General features: G+C 37.7%; 1 protein-coding gene across 3 annotated transcripts in view; it reads right to left on the reverse strand.

The window, feature by feature from the left end:
- The window catches only part of INO80 (INO80 complex ATPase subunit), a 133,887-nt gene that overhangs the window by 91,792 nt on the left and 25,955 nt on the right, over positions 1-16,140 (reverse strand). For all 3 annotated transcript variants that reach the window (XM_057721738.1, XM_057721740.1, XM_057721739.1), the window contains exons 2-7: positions 14,462-14,647; positions 14,038-14,207; positions 13,879-13,946; positions 11,970-12,143; positions 9,059-9,179; positions 7,765-7,979 (exon numbers count right to left, since the gene is read on the reverse strand). In XM_057721738.1, coding sequence (XP_057577721.1) covers positions 7,765-7,979; positions 9,059-9,179; positions 11,970-12,143; positions 13,879-13,946; positions 14,038-14,207; positions 14,462-14,604 — 891 coding nt within the window. In that variant the 5' untranslated portion in view covers positions 14,605-14,647. The remainder of the gene's footprint in view (positions 1-7,764; positions 7,980-9,058; positions 9,180-11,969; positions 12,144-13,878; positions 13,947-14,037; positions 14,208-14,461; positions 14,648-16,140) is intronic.

Here is a 16,140-nt window from a genome sequence, read left to right on the forward strand (position 1 = left end):
GGCCAAAAACAAATAAAAACAAAAAAAACAAAAAATTATTACAAGATAATGGCTATAATTCCCTGTGATATATAATACATCCTTATTGCTTATCTATTCTATACACAGTAGTTTGTTTCTCTTGCCTCTCTCCCCTTCCTTCTCCCTTCTGGTAATCACTAGGTTTGTTCTCCGTATCTTTGAATCTGTTTCTATTTTGTTATATTCATTCATTTGTTTTATCTTTTAGATTCCTCATGCAAGTATTAACATAACAGTATTTGTCTTTCTCTGACTTATTTCACTACACAAAATATTCTCTAGGTCCTCCACACTGCTGCAAATGGCAGAATTTCATTTTTTGTTATGGGTGAGTAATATTCCATTGGATATACACATCTTCTTTATCCATTTGTCTAACTGATAGGCATCTGGGTTGCTTCCGCATCCTGGCTAGTGTAAACAGTGCTGCTATGAACATCAGGGTGCATGTATCTTTTCAAATTAGTGTTTTTGTTTTTTTCTGGATAGATATCCAGCGTGGAACTGCTGAATCATACAGCAGTTCTATTTTTAGTTTTCTGAGGGACCTCCACACCAATTTACAGTCCCACCAAAGTGTGCTAGGGTTCCCTTTCCCCCACATTCTCTCCAACATTTCTTATTTGTGGTTCTTTTGATAACAGCCATTCTGACAGGTATGAGGTGATATCTCATTTTTGGGGTTTGTTTTTTCTTTTTTTTTTTTCATTTTTGTTTTGATTTGCATTTCTCTGATGATTAGTGATATTGAGTATATTTTCATGTCTTCTTTGGAAAAGTGTCTATACAGGTCTTCTGCCCATTTTCTGATTAGGTTGTTTTTTGATACTGAGTTGTATGAGCTGTTTTGGATATTAACCCTTTGCCAGTCATATAACTTGCAAATATCTTCTCCCACTCTGTAGGTTATCTTTTCATTCTGTCAATGGTTTTCCTTGCTGTGCAAAACCTTCTACATTTAATTAGGTCCCATTTGTTTATCTTCGCTTTTACTTCTTCTTTTGCCTTAAAAAACAGATCCAAAGAAATATTGCTACAATTTATGTCAAAGGTGGTTCTGCCCATGTTTTCTTCTAGGAGTTTCATGGTTTCAGATCTTATCAGATTTTCTCAGGCCTTTAATTCATTTTGAGTTTATTTTTGTAAACAGTGTGAGGAAACTAAACTCACTTTAGAGTTTTGGAAAAAGGTGCAAAAAAATAGTAGAGTTCCCTTACTACTCCCCACCCCCGCTTTCCCTAATTTTAGCAACTTATATAACCATAGCACAATTATTAAGAAAGGAAATTATAACGGGTAAAGTATTAACTAAATTATAGGTCTTCACTGAATGTCAACAACTTTTTCACTAATATCTTTTTACTGTTCCGGTATCCTATACAGGATCCCACAACACTTTCACCTAGTTGCTCTTCTCCTTAATCTCTTCCTGTATGTAACATTTCCTCAATCTTTCACTTTCATGTCCTTGACACTTTGAAAAAGCACAAATCAATTATTCTGTAAGTGTCCCAAAATGTGTGGTTTTCTGGTGTTTCCTCAAGATTGGAATGACATTATGCACTATGGCAAGAATACCAGAGAAATGTGTTGATGATGTGCTCCTCTCAGTGCATCATATCAAGGAATTCATGATATCAAAATTTATATTACTAGTGACGTTTACTTTGATCATTTGGTTAAGGTGCACTCTGCCAGTCTTGAGGCTATGTGATTGTTTCTCTTCTAACTTTTGCCCTCTGACTTGAGCCTTCATAAATGTCATCTGCAACAATTATTACTGTGGTGTTTGTGTAAGGATAATTTTATCTCCTTCTTTCCTTCTACACTTATTATCTGGAATTCATACTGAAAGGAAGAGGTGCTCCTTTCTATACTATTGTCTATTCAAGTATTTACTTATGACAGTATAGACTGATAAATATTTCTTTCATTCTATGCATTAAAATCCAGTATTATTATTATTCTGTTGCTCAAATTATTCTAACTTTGGCCATAAGGCGCTCCTTCAGGTTGACTCCTATGTTCTTTTGACAAGCCACCCACCCCCTGCCCCCAATCTTTTTTCAGAACTTCCTTACTTCCTGGTACCACTTAAAAATGTTTGAGGTTCATATTGGTTTTGGGTGCGCTGCATGGCCTACCGGATCTTAGTTCCCTCACCAGGGACTGAACCCGGGCCCTGGCAGTGAAAGCTCCAAGTCTTAACCACTGGACCACCAGAAAATTCCTTAAGGTTCATTTTGTGTTTTCCCTGCTGAGTTCTAGAACAAGGTACTTCTTCAAGGAGCCCTGGTTCCTTTTATTAGAGAATAAAAGTTGTTTAGAAATCAAGACCTGGTTGCTAGGTATCCTCATTGTTACTGGGGTGTCACTGCTCGTAGGCCCTCTCAGCAAACAGAGCTAGGAAAAAAACATACATGAATACTAATCCATGCATATATACCTAAGGATATTTCTGTGTGTGTGTGTGTGTGTGTGTGTGTGTGTGTGTGTGTGTGTGTGTGTAAAACCATGAATTTATACTGATACCTCTGATTCCAATCAAACTTCATTGGCTTCATTTTAGCTTTCCCTTTGTCCTTACTTGTAACTTCTTGTCCAGCAGTGAGAAACTGGCTCTCATCTACAATATATTTACTTATTTGTTCAATCCGAGTATACACATAAAGTACAAATATGAGTCAAAAATTATCTGCACTAACCTAAATGTCCATCAACAGATGAATGGATAAAGATGTGGTACATACATACAATGGAATATTACTCAGCTGTAAAAAGCAATGAAACTGGGACATTTCTAGAGACATGGATGGACCTAGAGACTGTCATACAGAGTGAAGTGAGTCAGAAAGAGAAAAACAAATATTGTATATTAACACATATATGTGGCCTATAGAAACATGGTACAAATCAACCGGTTTGCAAGGCAGAAATAGAGACACAGATGTAGAGAACAAACATATGGACACCAAAGGGGAAAGCGGGGAGGGTTGGGGGGGGAACGAATTGGGAGACTGGGATACCAAATTGTACACTCTAAATATATGCAGTTTATTGTAAAAAATAAACAAATAAAAAGTTAAAAAAAATTATCCGCACTCTGGCTATAAAATTTATTTTAATTAACTTTTAGAAAAGACAAATACATCATTTTTCAACATAACCTCCTCATTTCTCAATACACTTTGTCCATCTGTCAACAAGCTTTCGTATTCCCTCATTAAAAAATGTTTTAGGCTGAGCTGCGAGCCATGTCTTCACTTCTTCATCAGAAGTGAATCTTCGTCCTTGTAGAGCTGCTTTCAGGGGACCAAACAGGTGAAAGTCTGATGGAGCAAAATCAGAACTAGAGGGAGGATGCTTTAACATCTCAAAATAAAGTTTTTGCAGAGTGCTGGCGGTGTGGGCAGAAGTATGCGGTCGTGCGTTGTCATGCAAGATCACAACACCCTTGGATAGCAGTCCTCTGTGTTTAATTCGAAGTTTAGGCTTCAACACAAACTTTTTGAAACCTAAGTCTGTAGTGGATTATTTCATAGGCAGAGCTACAGCTGATTTGTAAATGATTTGCTACATAATCCACTGCCACTCGCCTATTCAAAAGAATCATTTCACAAGTAAGCTCAAAGTTGTCATCAGCCGTGGATGTGGACGGGCATCCAGCTCCTTCCTGATGGCTAACACTTGGGTGACCTTCCTTGAACTTCTCCATCCATTCATACACGCTTCTTCGAGACAAAACACTTTCTCCATACTGCACACAAAGTCTAAATAACGGCACCAGGAAACCACAAATGTTGGAGAGGGTGTGGAGAAAAGGGAACTCTCCTGCACTGTTGGTGGGACTGTAAGTTGGTACAGCCACTATGGAAAACAATTTGGAGGTTCCTTAAAAAACTACAAATAGAACTACCATATGATCCAGTAATCCCACTCCTGGGCATATACCCAAAGAAAACCATAATCCCAAAACAAACTTGTACCATAATGTTTATTGCAGCACTATTTACAATAGCCAGGACATGGAAGCAACCTAAATGGCCATCAACAAATGAATGGATACAGAAGATGTGGCATATATATACAATGGAATATTACTCAGCTGTAAAAAGGGATGAGATGGAGCTATATGTAATGAGGTGGATAGAACTACAATCTGTCATACAGAGTGAAGTAAGTCAGAAAGAGAAGGACAAATATTGTATGCTAACTCACATATACGGAATCTAAAAATGGTACTGATGAACTCAGTGACAAGAATAAGGATGCAGATACAGAGAATGGACTGGAGAACTCGGGGTATGGGAGGGGGCGGGGGGTGAAGGGGAAACTGAGACGAAGCAAGAGAGTAGCACAGACATATATATACTACCAACTGTAAAATAGTCAGTGGGAAGTTGTTGTATAACAAAGGGAGTCCAACTCGAGGATGGAAGAAGCCTTAGAGGACTGGGGCGGGGAGGGTGGGGGGGACTCGAGGAGGGGAGTCAAGGAAGGAAGGGAATACAGGGATATGTGTATAAAAACAGATGATTGAACCTGGTGTACCCCAAAAAAATAAAAAATAAATAAAAATAAATAACGGCACCAGGTATACTCTCAGACCACAAAAAACAAATCACCACACACTGCTCTTCTTTTGTGCAAATCACAGTGGGGCATCCATTTTTGCTCACTCTGCAGTTACATATGAACTGATGTAACACGTTCATACCTGCACATCAGTGACTGGGGAGACAGTAGCCTTGAACAGAAAGCTCTGATAAGACAGTGCAGCCAACAGAAGTTTTAATATAACCAGAGTGCAGATAATTTTTGACTCCCCCTCATAGTTTCAAAATTGCTAATCTATTCCTCTGTGAGAAACACTTTTACTATGTCAATCATGGCATTTATGTATAGTTTCTTTGGTCTTTTAGCTTTATATATTCAATCAAAATACTGTTTTCCTCAGTTACTTAGATGAGTTCTTTCTTCCCCACTCCCTGCAACTAGATTATGTTACTCATTTCTTTTTCTCATTTCTTTTTTTTAAATTAATATTTCTCTCCTTTCCTTTCCTTTCCCTTCCCCTTTCCCCTTCCCTTTCTTTCTTTCTTTCCTTCCCTCTTTCTTTCTTTCCCTCTCTCTCTATTTTTTGGCTATGTCAGGTCTTAGCTGTGGCACAAGGGATCTTTGTTGAGGCATGTGGGATCTTTCATTGCGGCACATGGGCTGGCTCTTCATTACGGTGAGCAGGCTTCTCTTTCGTTGGGGTGCCCAAGCTCAGTAGTTATAACATGCTGGCCTAGTTGCCCCAAGGCATCTGGGATCTTAGAACCCCAACCAGGGATCAAATCCATGTTCCCTGCACTGGAAGGTGGATTCTTTGCCACTGGACCACCAGGGAAGTCCCCATGTTACTCATTTCTAATGCAGTTAAGTTCATTTGTTCCTATTTTTATTCCATTTTGCCCACACATCCCCTCAACCTCCCTATCCCACATCCTGGCTGGTTTAGTATTTTTATTTAGGAGGTATATCAGAAATATGTGAAACATTACTATGGTTCTAAAAGTCAGCCCTAAACAAGATATACTCAAAGACTCCTTTCCCCTCATCCCTGCTACCTTGTTCCCATTCCTTCCCTTCATTCTACCTTTTTCCCACCTGTCCTCTATAAGGAATCAATCACTTTCATTTCTGTTCATCCTTCATGAATTTCTTTTGGACGAATAAGCAGATATTTGTGTACTTTCTTGTATTCCCTTTGGTCTTACATGAAGGGTATATTTACTTTATGTGTGTTTTGCCTCTTTCACTTAACTGTATGTCTTCAAATTCACTTCATATCAGTTTGGGGAGGCCTTCCTCATTCTTTATTTTTTAACAGCAGCATAATAATCCACTGGGTAGGTCTAGCATCATTTAATTCAAGCCCCATAAATGGACATTTAGACTGTTTCCATTATTTTGCAATTACAAATAATACTACAATGAATAACCTTGTTTGCATGCATTTTTATGGTAGATTCCTAGAACTGGAGGTGCTGATTTGAAAGGTAAGTGCATCTGCAGATTGCTAGGTGTTGCCAACTCCCCCCACTAACACAGTCCTAATCTGTATTCCTAGCAATAATGTATGAGAGCACCTGTTTCCCCACAGACTCCTTAACAGAATGTGTTGACTATTTTTCAATTTTTGCCAGTGTGATAGGTGACAAATGGTGTCTGTGTTATTTTAACTTGTATTACTCCAATTATGAGAGAATGTCAAACTTTTTAATGTGTTTGAGAGCCATTTTTATATTTTTCTTTGCTAATTGTCTATTCATGACATTTTCCCATTTGTCTACTGAATCTGTGGTCACTTGTTCTTCAAAAAAAATTTTTTTTTAATTCTTTCTTTCTTTCTTTATTGGGTGCATTGGGCCTTTGTTGCTGTGCATGGGCTTTCTTTAGTCGTGGTGAGCAGGGACTACTCTTCGTTGAGGTGTGTGGGCTTCTCAATGCCATGGCTTCTCTCTCTTGTTGCAGAGCACGGGCTCTAGGTATGTGGGCTTCAGTAGTTGCAGCACGCAGACTCAATAGTTGCAGCTTGCAGGCTCAGTAGTTGTGGTGCAGGGGCTTACTTGCTCCACAGCATGTGGGATCCTCCCAGACCAGGGATCAAACCCGTGTGCCCTGCATTGGCAGGTGGATTCTTAACCACTGTGCCACCAGGGAAGCCCCGTCAGTTGTCATTTGTTATGCAAAAATAAATTTTTATGTGGTCAAATTTAAGAGTATTTTCTTTTATTACCTCTGGATGTTGAATCATACTTAGAAACTTTTTCCCTACACAAACATCAGATAGAAATGCAATCGTTTTATTCTAATATTTGTATGATTTCATTTTTTTTTTATAAGATCCCAAATCCATTTGGAGTATATGTGTGAGATACAGATCTAATTTTATCTTTTTCAAAATGGCTATCTGGTTGTCTCAGCACCATTTATAAAATGTACTACTGGTCCATCTGGCTATTCATGTGTCAGTACCACACTGTTTTAATTGTAGAGATTTTATAGTATGTTTTAATGTTTGGGGAGGCTTTTTTTACTGTTTCCTTAGCAATTCTTGTATATTGGCTTTTTCTACATTGAGTTTAGAATCAACTTTTCTAAATTCATAAAATATCCTGTTTATATTTCTATTAAGATTGCAATCAATTTATAATGAAGCAATTAACTGGGTAAAATGCAAACCACTGGTGAATCTAAGTAAAGGGTATATGGACATTCCTTGCATTATCCCTGCAACTTTTAAGTTTAAAATTAGTATATAAAAATAAAACATTCAAATTAAAAGTGCAAAATGAATACATGTTTTTCCAAAATCATTCACATTTTCTTCTAATACCTATGATTATTTAGTAACAGCTGAATATTTATAAAGTCTAAGAAACACATCTCCATCATTTTATTTTAATTTCCTGTATTATTACCTACCAATTTGCTCTCAAATCTCTATTGCTTTATGTAAAGAAAACTGCATTCCTTCCTCATCCCTCCATTTTTCTGGCAAAGGAGCATAACAAATTATCTTGTGAATTTTGATCAAATTCTAGAAAATCAGTTAACCAAAGAGAGTACTATTCAGGGTTTCCTCAATTCCAACAGATCAGTTTTCTTTCTGAACCCTGTGAAAGTACCTAGCTCTCACAGCTTCTCTTTGGAGAGCAGGCAGAGAAAACATTCTATCTGGAGGCATTCACTTACCTTTGGTAGTTCCTTTTTCACAATGCTGAGCCACACTTTCCTGCGACGAGCATTTAGCTGCTCAATGGATAAGTGCTTCTTCTTGGTGCCTGGAGGAGGTGCATCATGAGAGAACTTGGCAAAGACTTTGGTCTGGTGGTGGTGACGACGAGGGGATTCTTCAGAGGAAAGCTCTTCATCTCTTCGCCTTTTTTTCTTCACTTTCTTCAACTTAGCTGCAAAGGAAACAGACTCTCAGAATGTTGCATTTCTTCCCTTCCACAGGAGAAAGTCACAAAACAACCTCAGCACTTTAAGAAAAATCAAGGTTCTTTTCTCATTCCACTGTGACTGGCAATGTCTATCCCTTTACCTACTTAGGTCCATGAATATTCCAAGAAGATCACAGTACCTTGGAAAAGAACACTGGATACTCCCTCTGTTCACACGAGAGAGAAATAGAAGAGAAGCTAAGAACTGAATTTCTTTTGAACCCAACAATAGGAAAGGAGGATTATGAAGTACCATGAGCTCAAGTAATGATCAAAAGGAAGGAAGCGTTTCTACTTAGTGGCAATGCAGGGTGACTAAAGAAAAATAACAGAGAAAGAAAAAATGCATTAACTGATATGACACTGAGACCTGTGAAAAGAAAATTACACATGAAACAAAAGCCTAGTTTGAGGGGAAGGATGAGAAAAAATACAGAGATAAACAAGCAGGATGTGGAAGAAATAAGGGAAGAAGGCTGAAAAGAGTGTTTCTGAACAGAGTTCATGCCTTTAGAGGATTAAAATCTGCCTAGTACAGACAGTATAAAACTTTCCTGTTTCCTTCCTGACTTCCAGCTGCTTGGAACTCAGTAAGAGGAAAAGACATTTCCTGGTAAACATGCAAACAAACGCTACAGAAAATCATCAGGTGGCATCTATTTTAAATCACTACACAAAGCAACAATTATCAATTATAACTTATTCCAAATACTTCAGGTTACTCTTCATACTTTCCAGTGTATAATCAACTTCTCGTCCCAGAACATTTTCAATATTTGGAGAGTATGTATGTGAAAAAAAAGAATAACCTAATTGGCTTAAACCTTTGGCAAAGAATCTACAGTTCTCATGTCTTTATAATTCTAGAAGAGATCATAAACCAAATATGAAATATGTTTAATAATACTTAAAACCAGTAATTAGATAAGGGAGACTAGGGTTTTTCAAATAAAGCAAATTTCTACTACATGGATTATGTTCAAAGTGCAAATGTACCCGAAACTAAGAATGAGTAAAGGTAGAAGGCAGGTCAATATGCTCACCTTTAAGTTTCTTTTCTTCCTTGAATTTCTTTTTTTTGGGTCCAAGAAGGTGCCGTTGCTGCTCATAGAAAGGGTCATATGTGGAGAGCAGGCCTGCACTGTAGTACTGGTATTGCTGTAACTGAAGCAGGCAAAGACAGTGATGCTTAGAAGGGCCTGTCTTTTCTACAGCACAGCCTTCAAATCATCTTTACTAAAGAAAGCTGATTCATAGAAAAACCACAGTTCCTACATACAGTATTTTTCCCACAAAGAGACCAATAAAGGTTTAAGACATCAAAGTGAATTATTTCCTTAACTTCAAAACAAAAATGGGTTCATTGGCTATGCACATGGCAAGTTGTTGAAAATAACTTAAAGGATTTCCCTGGTGGTCCATTGGTTAAGAATCCGCCTTCCAATGCAGAGGATGCAGGTTCGATCCCTGGTCTGGGAACTAAGATCCTATATGCTGTGGGGCAACTAGGCCCATGCACTCTAGGGCCTGCTCACCACAACTACTGTGCCTGCACACCACCACTACAGAGCCCATGTGCCACAACTAGAGAAAAGCCCATGTGCCTCAATGAAAGATCCCACATGCCACAACCAACATCCCGTGTGCTGCAACTAAGACCCAACACAGCCAAACAAACAATAACTTAAAAAACAAAACAACAAAAAACCCTTCATGATTCTGATTCTCCACCAGAAAATTTACTTTGTCCTGACATATATTTGTCATTGCAGAAAGGTCTCCTCTTGAATTCATCAACAAGAAATAAATCATATTTCTATTACCAATAGGTCCTCAGATTTACTAAGGTTTCTAGTGCTTGCTTTCCCAGCTCTTAGCCTTATATTTGGTATGAAGAGTACCCAGCCATCCCAGTTCTTCAATCTTTGAAGTCTTCTCTCTTCATTTCCCACTAAGAGAGTCTGACAACATTATACATAGTGTCTTTGTTACCAGAATTCTAACATATGAATAATCTATTTTTTTCTGTCTGGAGAGTAATTAATTTTTTCAAACATTTCATTTAAACTGACGTCCAAAGCTCAAATTTTGTCTGACCTATTACTAATGGGTAAATATGAAGATAAATAAAATTAGGTAATCTACTGTTGAATCTCCTTCCTGAATTATAACCAAATGAGTTGCTTTCTTTTTTTTAAATAAATTTATTAATTTATTTATTGGCTGTGTTAGGTCTTCATTGCTGCGTGCAGGCGTTCTCTAGTTGCGGTGAGCAGGCTTCTCATTGTTCTGGCTTCTCTTCTGTTGTGCTCGGAGCACGGGCTCTAGGTGCACTGGCTTCAGTAGTTGTGGCACACAGACTCAATAGTTGTGGCTCACAGGCTCAGTAGTTGTGGTGCACAGACTTAGTCGCTCCGCAGCATGTGGGATCTTCCCAGACCAGGGCTCGAACCTGTGTCCGCTGCATTGGCAGGAGGATTCTTAACCACCGCTCCATCAGAGAAGTCTAGCCAAATGAGTTGTTGAAGGACTGAAACTAGGATAGAAGAGTGTCAAGGAGAACTATTACAAGGTCCTCTGTTAAAGCATTCATTGAGTTGTAAACTTAAAATCTGTGGACTTTCCCACATGTGTGTTTTACTTCAATTTTAAGAAGACCAAATATTTTGAGCACCAACTGCCACAGCACTGTATTTTAAGAAGGAACTCCTTGTCTAAGTCAAAAGTCATATATCTTACTATTTACTACTTCTGCAGGCTTATAACTTTCAACATATTATTCAGAGCTTTCTGAACTAACTTTGGATCTTAACTAATTGCTGGAAAATTTTTAGGTCTTTAAATATTCTATTGCTCATTATGTACAAAGTACTACACTTCTGACAAAAATCAGAAGGGCTTTGTAACAGCATTCAAATAGTTGTCACTTAAAACTATCATCAATCTAATGTTAGTATGTGAAGAAAGGGAGTTTTTCCAAGATAGGAACACTTCCAAAGAACAACTGCATTAAAAAGCAACCACAAGAATTTTAAATGGTGCAGCTGCTTTGGAAAACTGCCTAACAGTTCCCCCAAGGGGTAAGCAAAGTGTTATCATATGACCCAGCAATTCTTTTCCTTGGTATATACCCAAGAAAAATAAAAACACACGTCCACATCAAAAACCTATACATAAATCTTCATAGCAGCACTATTCATAAAAGCCAAAAAGTGAAAGAGCTCACTGTTCATAGCTATGATCCATAAAACCGAAAAAGTAGAAGCAATCCAATTAGTTCATTCAATGATGCATGGATAAATAAAATGTGGTATGTTCATACACTGGAATATTATTTGGTAATAAAAAGGAATGAGGTACAAATACATACTACAACATGAATGAACCCTGAAAACATTATGCTAAGTGAGAGAAGCTGGACACAAAGGACCACATGTTCCATTTGTATGAAATGTCAAGAATAAGCACATTTATAGAGATAAATGGTGAACTGATGGCTGCCTGGGGCTGAAGAGAATGATGTGGGAGTTCCCTGGTGGCCTAGTGGTTAAGATTCCAGGCGTTCACGACTGTGGCCTGGGTTCAGTCCCTGGTTGGGGAACAGATCCTGCAAGCTGCGTGGTGTAGCCAAAAACTAAAAATACATAAAAAATTTTAAAAGAGAATGAGAAGCAAGAGCTAAGAGAAATGAGATTTGCTTTTGGGGTGAGAAAATGGTTCCGAAATTAGACAGTGATGATATTTACAACTACAAACTCTATGAATATACTAAGAACAACTGAATTGTATACATTAAAAGGCTGAATTTTTTTTGGTATGTGAAATATATTTCAATTATTAGAACAACCAAAACCACCACCTAAATATAAAGTTAAAATTATGTATTTTCAATTAATATAAACCAGAGGGTAAACACCCAGCATGAAAATTTGAGATTTCTCCTGAAACTCTTACCTCCTTGTCTTTACTATACTTATTCTGGTGAAGTTTCTTATATTTGTGCAGTCGCAACATATTATGAAGTTCTTCTCTGCTGAGATTGAGTTCTTCTTCTTCCTCTTCTTCTTCTTCATCATTGTCTTCACTCTGAGAATCTGCCTCACTGGATTCATCACTTAGCAGAATGCTCTGAAAAAAGGAGGAAATGGAAACGGAACCTCTGATATGAAGCAAATCCTTTTATAATCCAAGGATTTTTTCCAGATCTCAAAACAATGACAAACACAGCTAAAGGATAGTCATTTCAGTTCTATTACACTGTTCTTTACCAATTCAAATGAAAACAAAAAGATACTAATTAAACCTAGAGGTCAAGAATTAAAGAGCCCTAAAACGTGAGAAATGCTATCAACAGCAACAACACTAAATTTCACTTAGTACATATGCTACACATAATATAATTTAACTAAATGTCAAATACAAAGGCAAAAAAGTAAACAAAACTTAAAAAACTACTATAGGGCATAAAGGAGTACAGAAAGCAAGCTGTGATGGCTAATAAAGAAGAAACAACCCCCATTTTGTTGAATAGATAAACAAAATGTGGTAATATTCAGATAAGGTATTATTCAGCCATTAACATGAAGGAAGTAGTATTGAAATGTGCCACAACATAAATCAATCTTGAAAACACTATGCTAAGTAAAAGCCATTCCATGTATATGAAATGTCCAGAATAGGCAAATCCAGAGACAGAAAACAGATTAGTGGCTGCCAAGAGCTGGGGAAAGTAGAGAATGGGCGACTGTTAATGAGTAGAGTTTTTTTCTGGAGTGATGAAAATGTTCTGGAATTAGATAGTGGTGATAGCTGTATTAACTTTATGAATGTACCAAAAATTATTAAATTATACACTTTAAAAGGGTAGATTTTATGGTATGTGAATCACATGTCAATTTTAAAAATGTGACGGCCAAGCATAAGGTTACTGCATTCCCAACAGTTTAGCCTTTTCCACCTGAGCCTTTTAAAGGGCCTGGTGATAAAAATGAAAGAGTACCTTTAAGTTACTTTGAGCTCTTCATAAGAAAAGTGTAAAATAGAGAAATAATTAGTTTCAATAGAAGAAATGCTACCCTTAATTCAGTCTAGCTAATGACAGTAATCTTGTAAGAGTGTAAATGAGATTATGCCACTGCCTAGCTTACAAACACTCCAATTGCTTACCACTATAACAAGAGTTAAAATACAAATTCCTTAACATAGTATACAAAGTTAACCTCAGCTTCTACTATCCTCTGATTTACTGTGCTCCAGCTATACCAACCTTCTTTCTTCCCCAAATAAACCAAGTTGCTTCCTTTCTCAGGACTTCTGCCATTGTTCCTTCTCATTGAATTGCTCTTATCTTAAAGCTTCACATAGTTCCCTGTGATCATTCAGCAATCAGCTGAAATGTTATCTCTTCAAATAAACTGTATTTATTTATTTACTTATTTACAGGCTTACTCACTGCCTCCCTTCATTAGAATGTAAGCTCCTCAGGGCAGGAACCCTGTCTATCTACAACAGTATCTCCCAAGGCAGGATGCAACAATCAACATCTGCTGAATGAATGAACTAATAAGTGACAAATTAAAAAATAGATTAATAATCCTGATTACAAGCCAGTGAGGTGAAGATCTTATCTGATATACTTCTGTACTCCCTCTCTCAGCATAGGGCTTCACTCCCAAAAATGTTTGCTAAAATGAACTTCGTTGAATCTTCCAGATTTTCTCTATTATCTCTTGAAAAACCACACCGAGAATAAAAATGTCTAGAAAAATCTCTGCCAATGTGCCGTAATTAGTCAGTAACTTATCCTTCAACTTGTAATTTCAGTAGGTTATTTGAATTATAAACATTCTGCTTTATATCTTACCTTTAGCCACTTTCTGCTTTTCTTCAACTTAGAGAAGTTATATAAATTCCCTTTGTCAGATTTTGTTTCTGTGTAAAGAAACATAAAGAATAAAAAAATGAAAAGACACCTGCCCCAAGAGAATTGATAGTCCAAAGAGGGATCTCATACCACACTGACCTGACTGCAGAACTCCATTCAATGAGTATGTGTTTAACATTCCGGAATTGCTTGCTCCAGAAGTCTCACCAAGCAATGAATTTGGAGGTTCTTCCTTAACTTGTATCAAGGGATCCCCAGACTGGGGCAATAAAGGATTACTGTCATCCAGTCCATCTTCACTTTCATCACTATAAATTGAAGAATGGTGAATCCACAATAACAGCTGATTCAGCAAAATATTATCATTTATGGTTAGTAGACTGAACACCTTACAGAAGAAACTGATTCTTTGATTAAGTTGACTGTATTTTATTGAAAGAAAGAAGGAAAAAAAAAAATCAAACATCCCAAAACTCATAAGATACTTTTACAGAAAATCTACAGGAATAATGGGAATAAGAAATGTGGTGAAACATTACACTGGGAAGATTGAATACCATACCTAGAAATATTCCTGTTGAAGATGGCCGATGTTTGTCGCAGGAAATGGTCCAATCGGAGGGCCCTCTCCAGGTACTGAAGATAGAGGGGCTTTGCCAGCTCAGTGCAGCCGCCATCGTCCCCGGCACCCAACTCCGAGGCCATAGAACAAATCTGTCTTCATGCACAAGGGTTTCCGACTGCACGGCTGCAGAATGGAGATAAGCAGTGAAAGATGAAATGCTATTCATTCTCCCTTTAATCTTCCTGCTTGCTATCAATGTGAAGAGAAATCAGACCTTCTAGAACACAAGAAGAAAATACAGCAGTCCATAGAAAGACCATGATAAAGCTCTTGTTAGGCAATGCCTTCTAATGCAAAGGCAGAAGTTAAAATGATGAGAAAAACATCAAAATATAGAAATAGTCATCTGTTACAATTAAAATTCATATGCTTTTTTGAAAAAGAGCCTTAAAATTTATACTCAACTCTCTCTCATCCTACGATTAATAATTACTCACAACTATCCAAACACCTCACAGAGGAGCACATGCTTTCAGCATCACCCTTCAAAACAGCTGCTCCCTTTTTCACTTTGTATTTACACTGTACATATGTGTGAGGTAGCCCACTTACAAGGGAATAGATATACTGGCAGAGTATTTTACAATCCCTTATAAACATGCCATAAGTATAAAGATTTAGAGATGATTTAGAAAACTGGAGCAAAGAAAATAAAAGGGAGGATAAGAAATCTAAGCATTCTCTTTGCTACCTTATGTTGTAAAGGATAATGTTAGAGTCAGGACATCTTCACTAGAGAATCAACAAATATAACCACCTTCCCCCCCCACTGTCTTTCGTATAACATCTTCTACCTTATAACTGGTTATCTTTAAAGAGTTAAGGGATTGAGCCAGGATTAAATAATGGGACAACACAGAGCAACTAGCCCACCATCGGACACACAGTGAGTACTCAATAAATAGCAAATTACTATGTAAAAGTCTATAATCTAATAAATTAAGGTATAATCTTTCAAGCAAACCAGAACATTTTTTTTTTTCATTTATTTATTTATCGGCTGCACTGGGTCTTCGTTGCTGTGCACAGGCTTTCTCTAGTTGCTGTAAGTGGGGGCTACTCTTCATTGCCATGGCTTCTCTTGCTGTGGCGCACAGGCTCTAAACGCGCGAGCTTCACCAGTTGTGGCTCGAGGGCTCAGTAGTTGTGGCTCACTGGCTCTAGAGTGCAGGCTCAGTAGTTGTGGCGCACGGGCTTAGTTGCTCCAAGGCATGTGGGATCCTCCCCAACCAGGGGTTGAGTCCATGCCCCCTGCATTGGCAGGCAGATTCTTAACCACTGCGCCACCAGGGAAGTCTCAAAACCAGAACATCTTTATCTTGAGTTGTCTTCTCTTTTTGTTACAGATTTTTAAAATTTCCTAATATAATCTTTCTCCTTAAGGGAATGGTAAAAATTTTCCCCCAATTGAGCTACAGAATCAACATAATCCCTATCAAAATCCCAACAGGCTTTTCCTCCCCCAGTGCCCGCTCCATCCCCCGCAGCCCCCCAGAAATTGACAAGCTGATTATTAAATTTATATGCAAACACAAAGGAACCAGAATAGTCAAAATAATTTTGAAGGACTTCCCTGGTGGAGCAGTGGATAAGACTCTGCACCCCCAATGCAGGGG

The sequence above is a fragment of the Hippopotamus amphibius genome, chromosome 2 (assembly GCF_030028045.1).
Source record: "Hippopotamus amphibius kiboko isolate mHipAmp2 chromosome 2, mHipAmp2.hap2, whole genome shotgun sequence".
NCBI lineage: Eukaryota > Metazoa > Chordata > Mammalia > Artiodactyla > Hippopotamidae > Hippopotamus > Hippopotamus amphibius.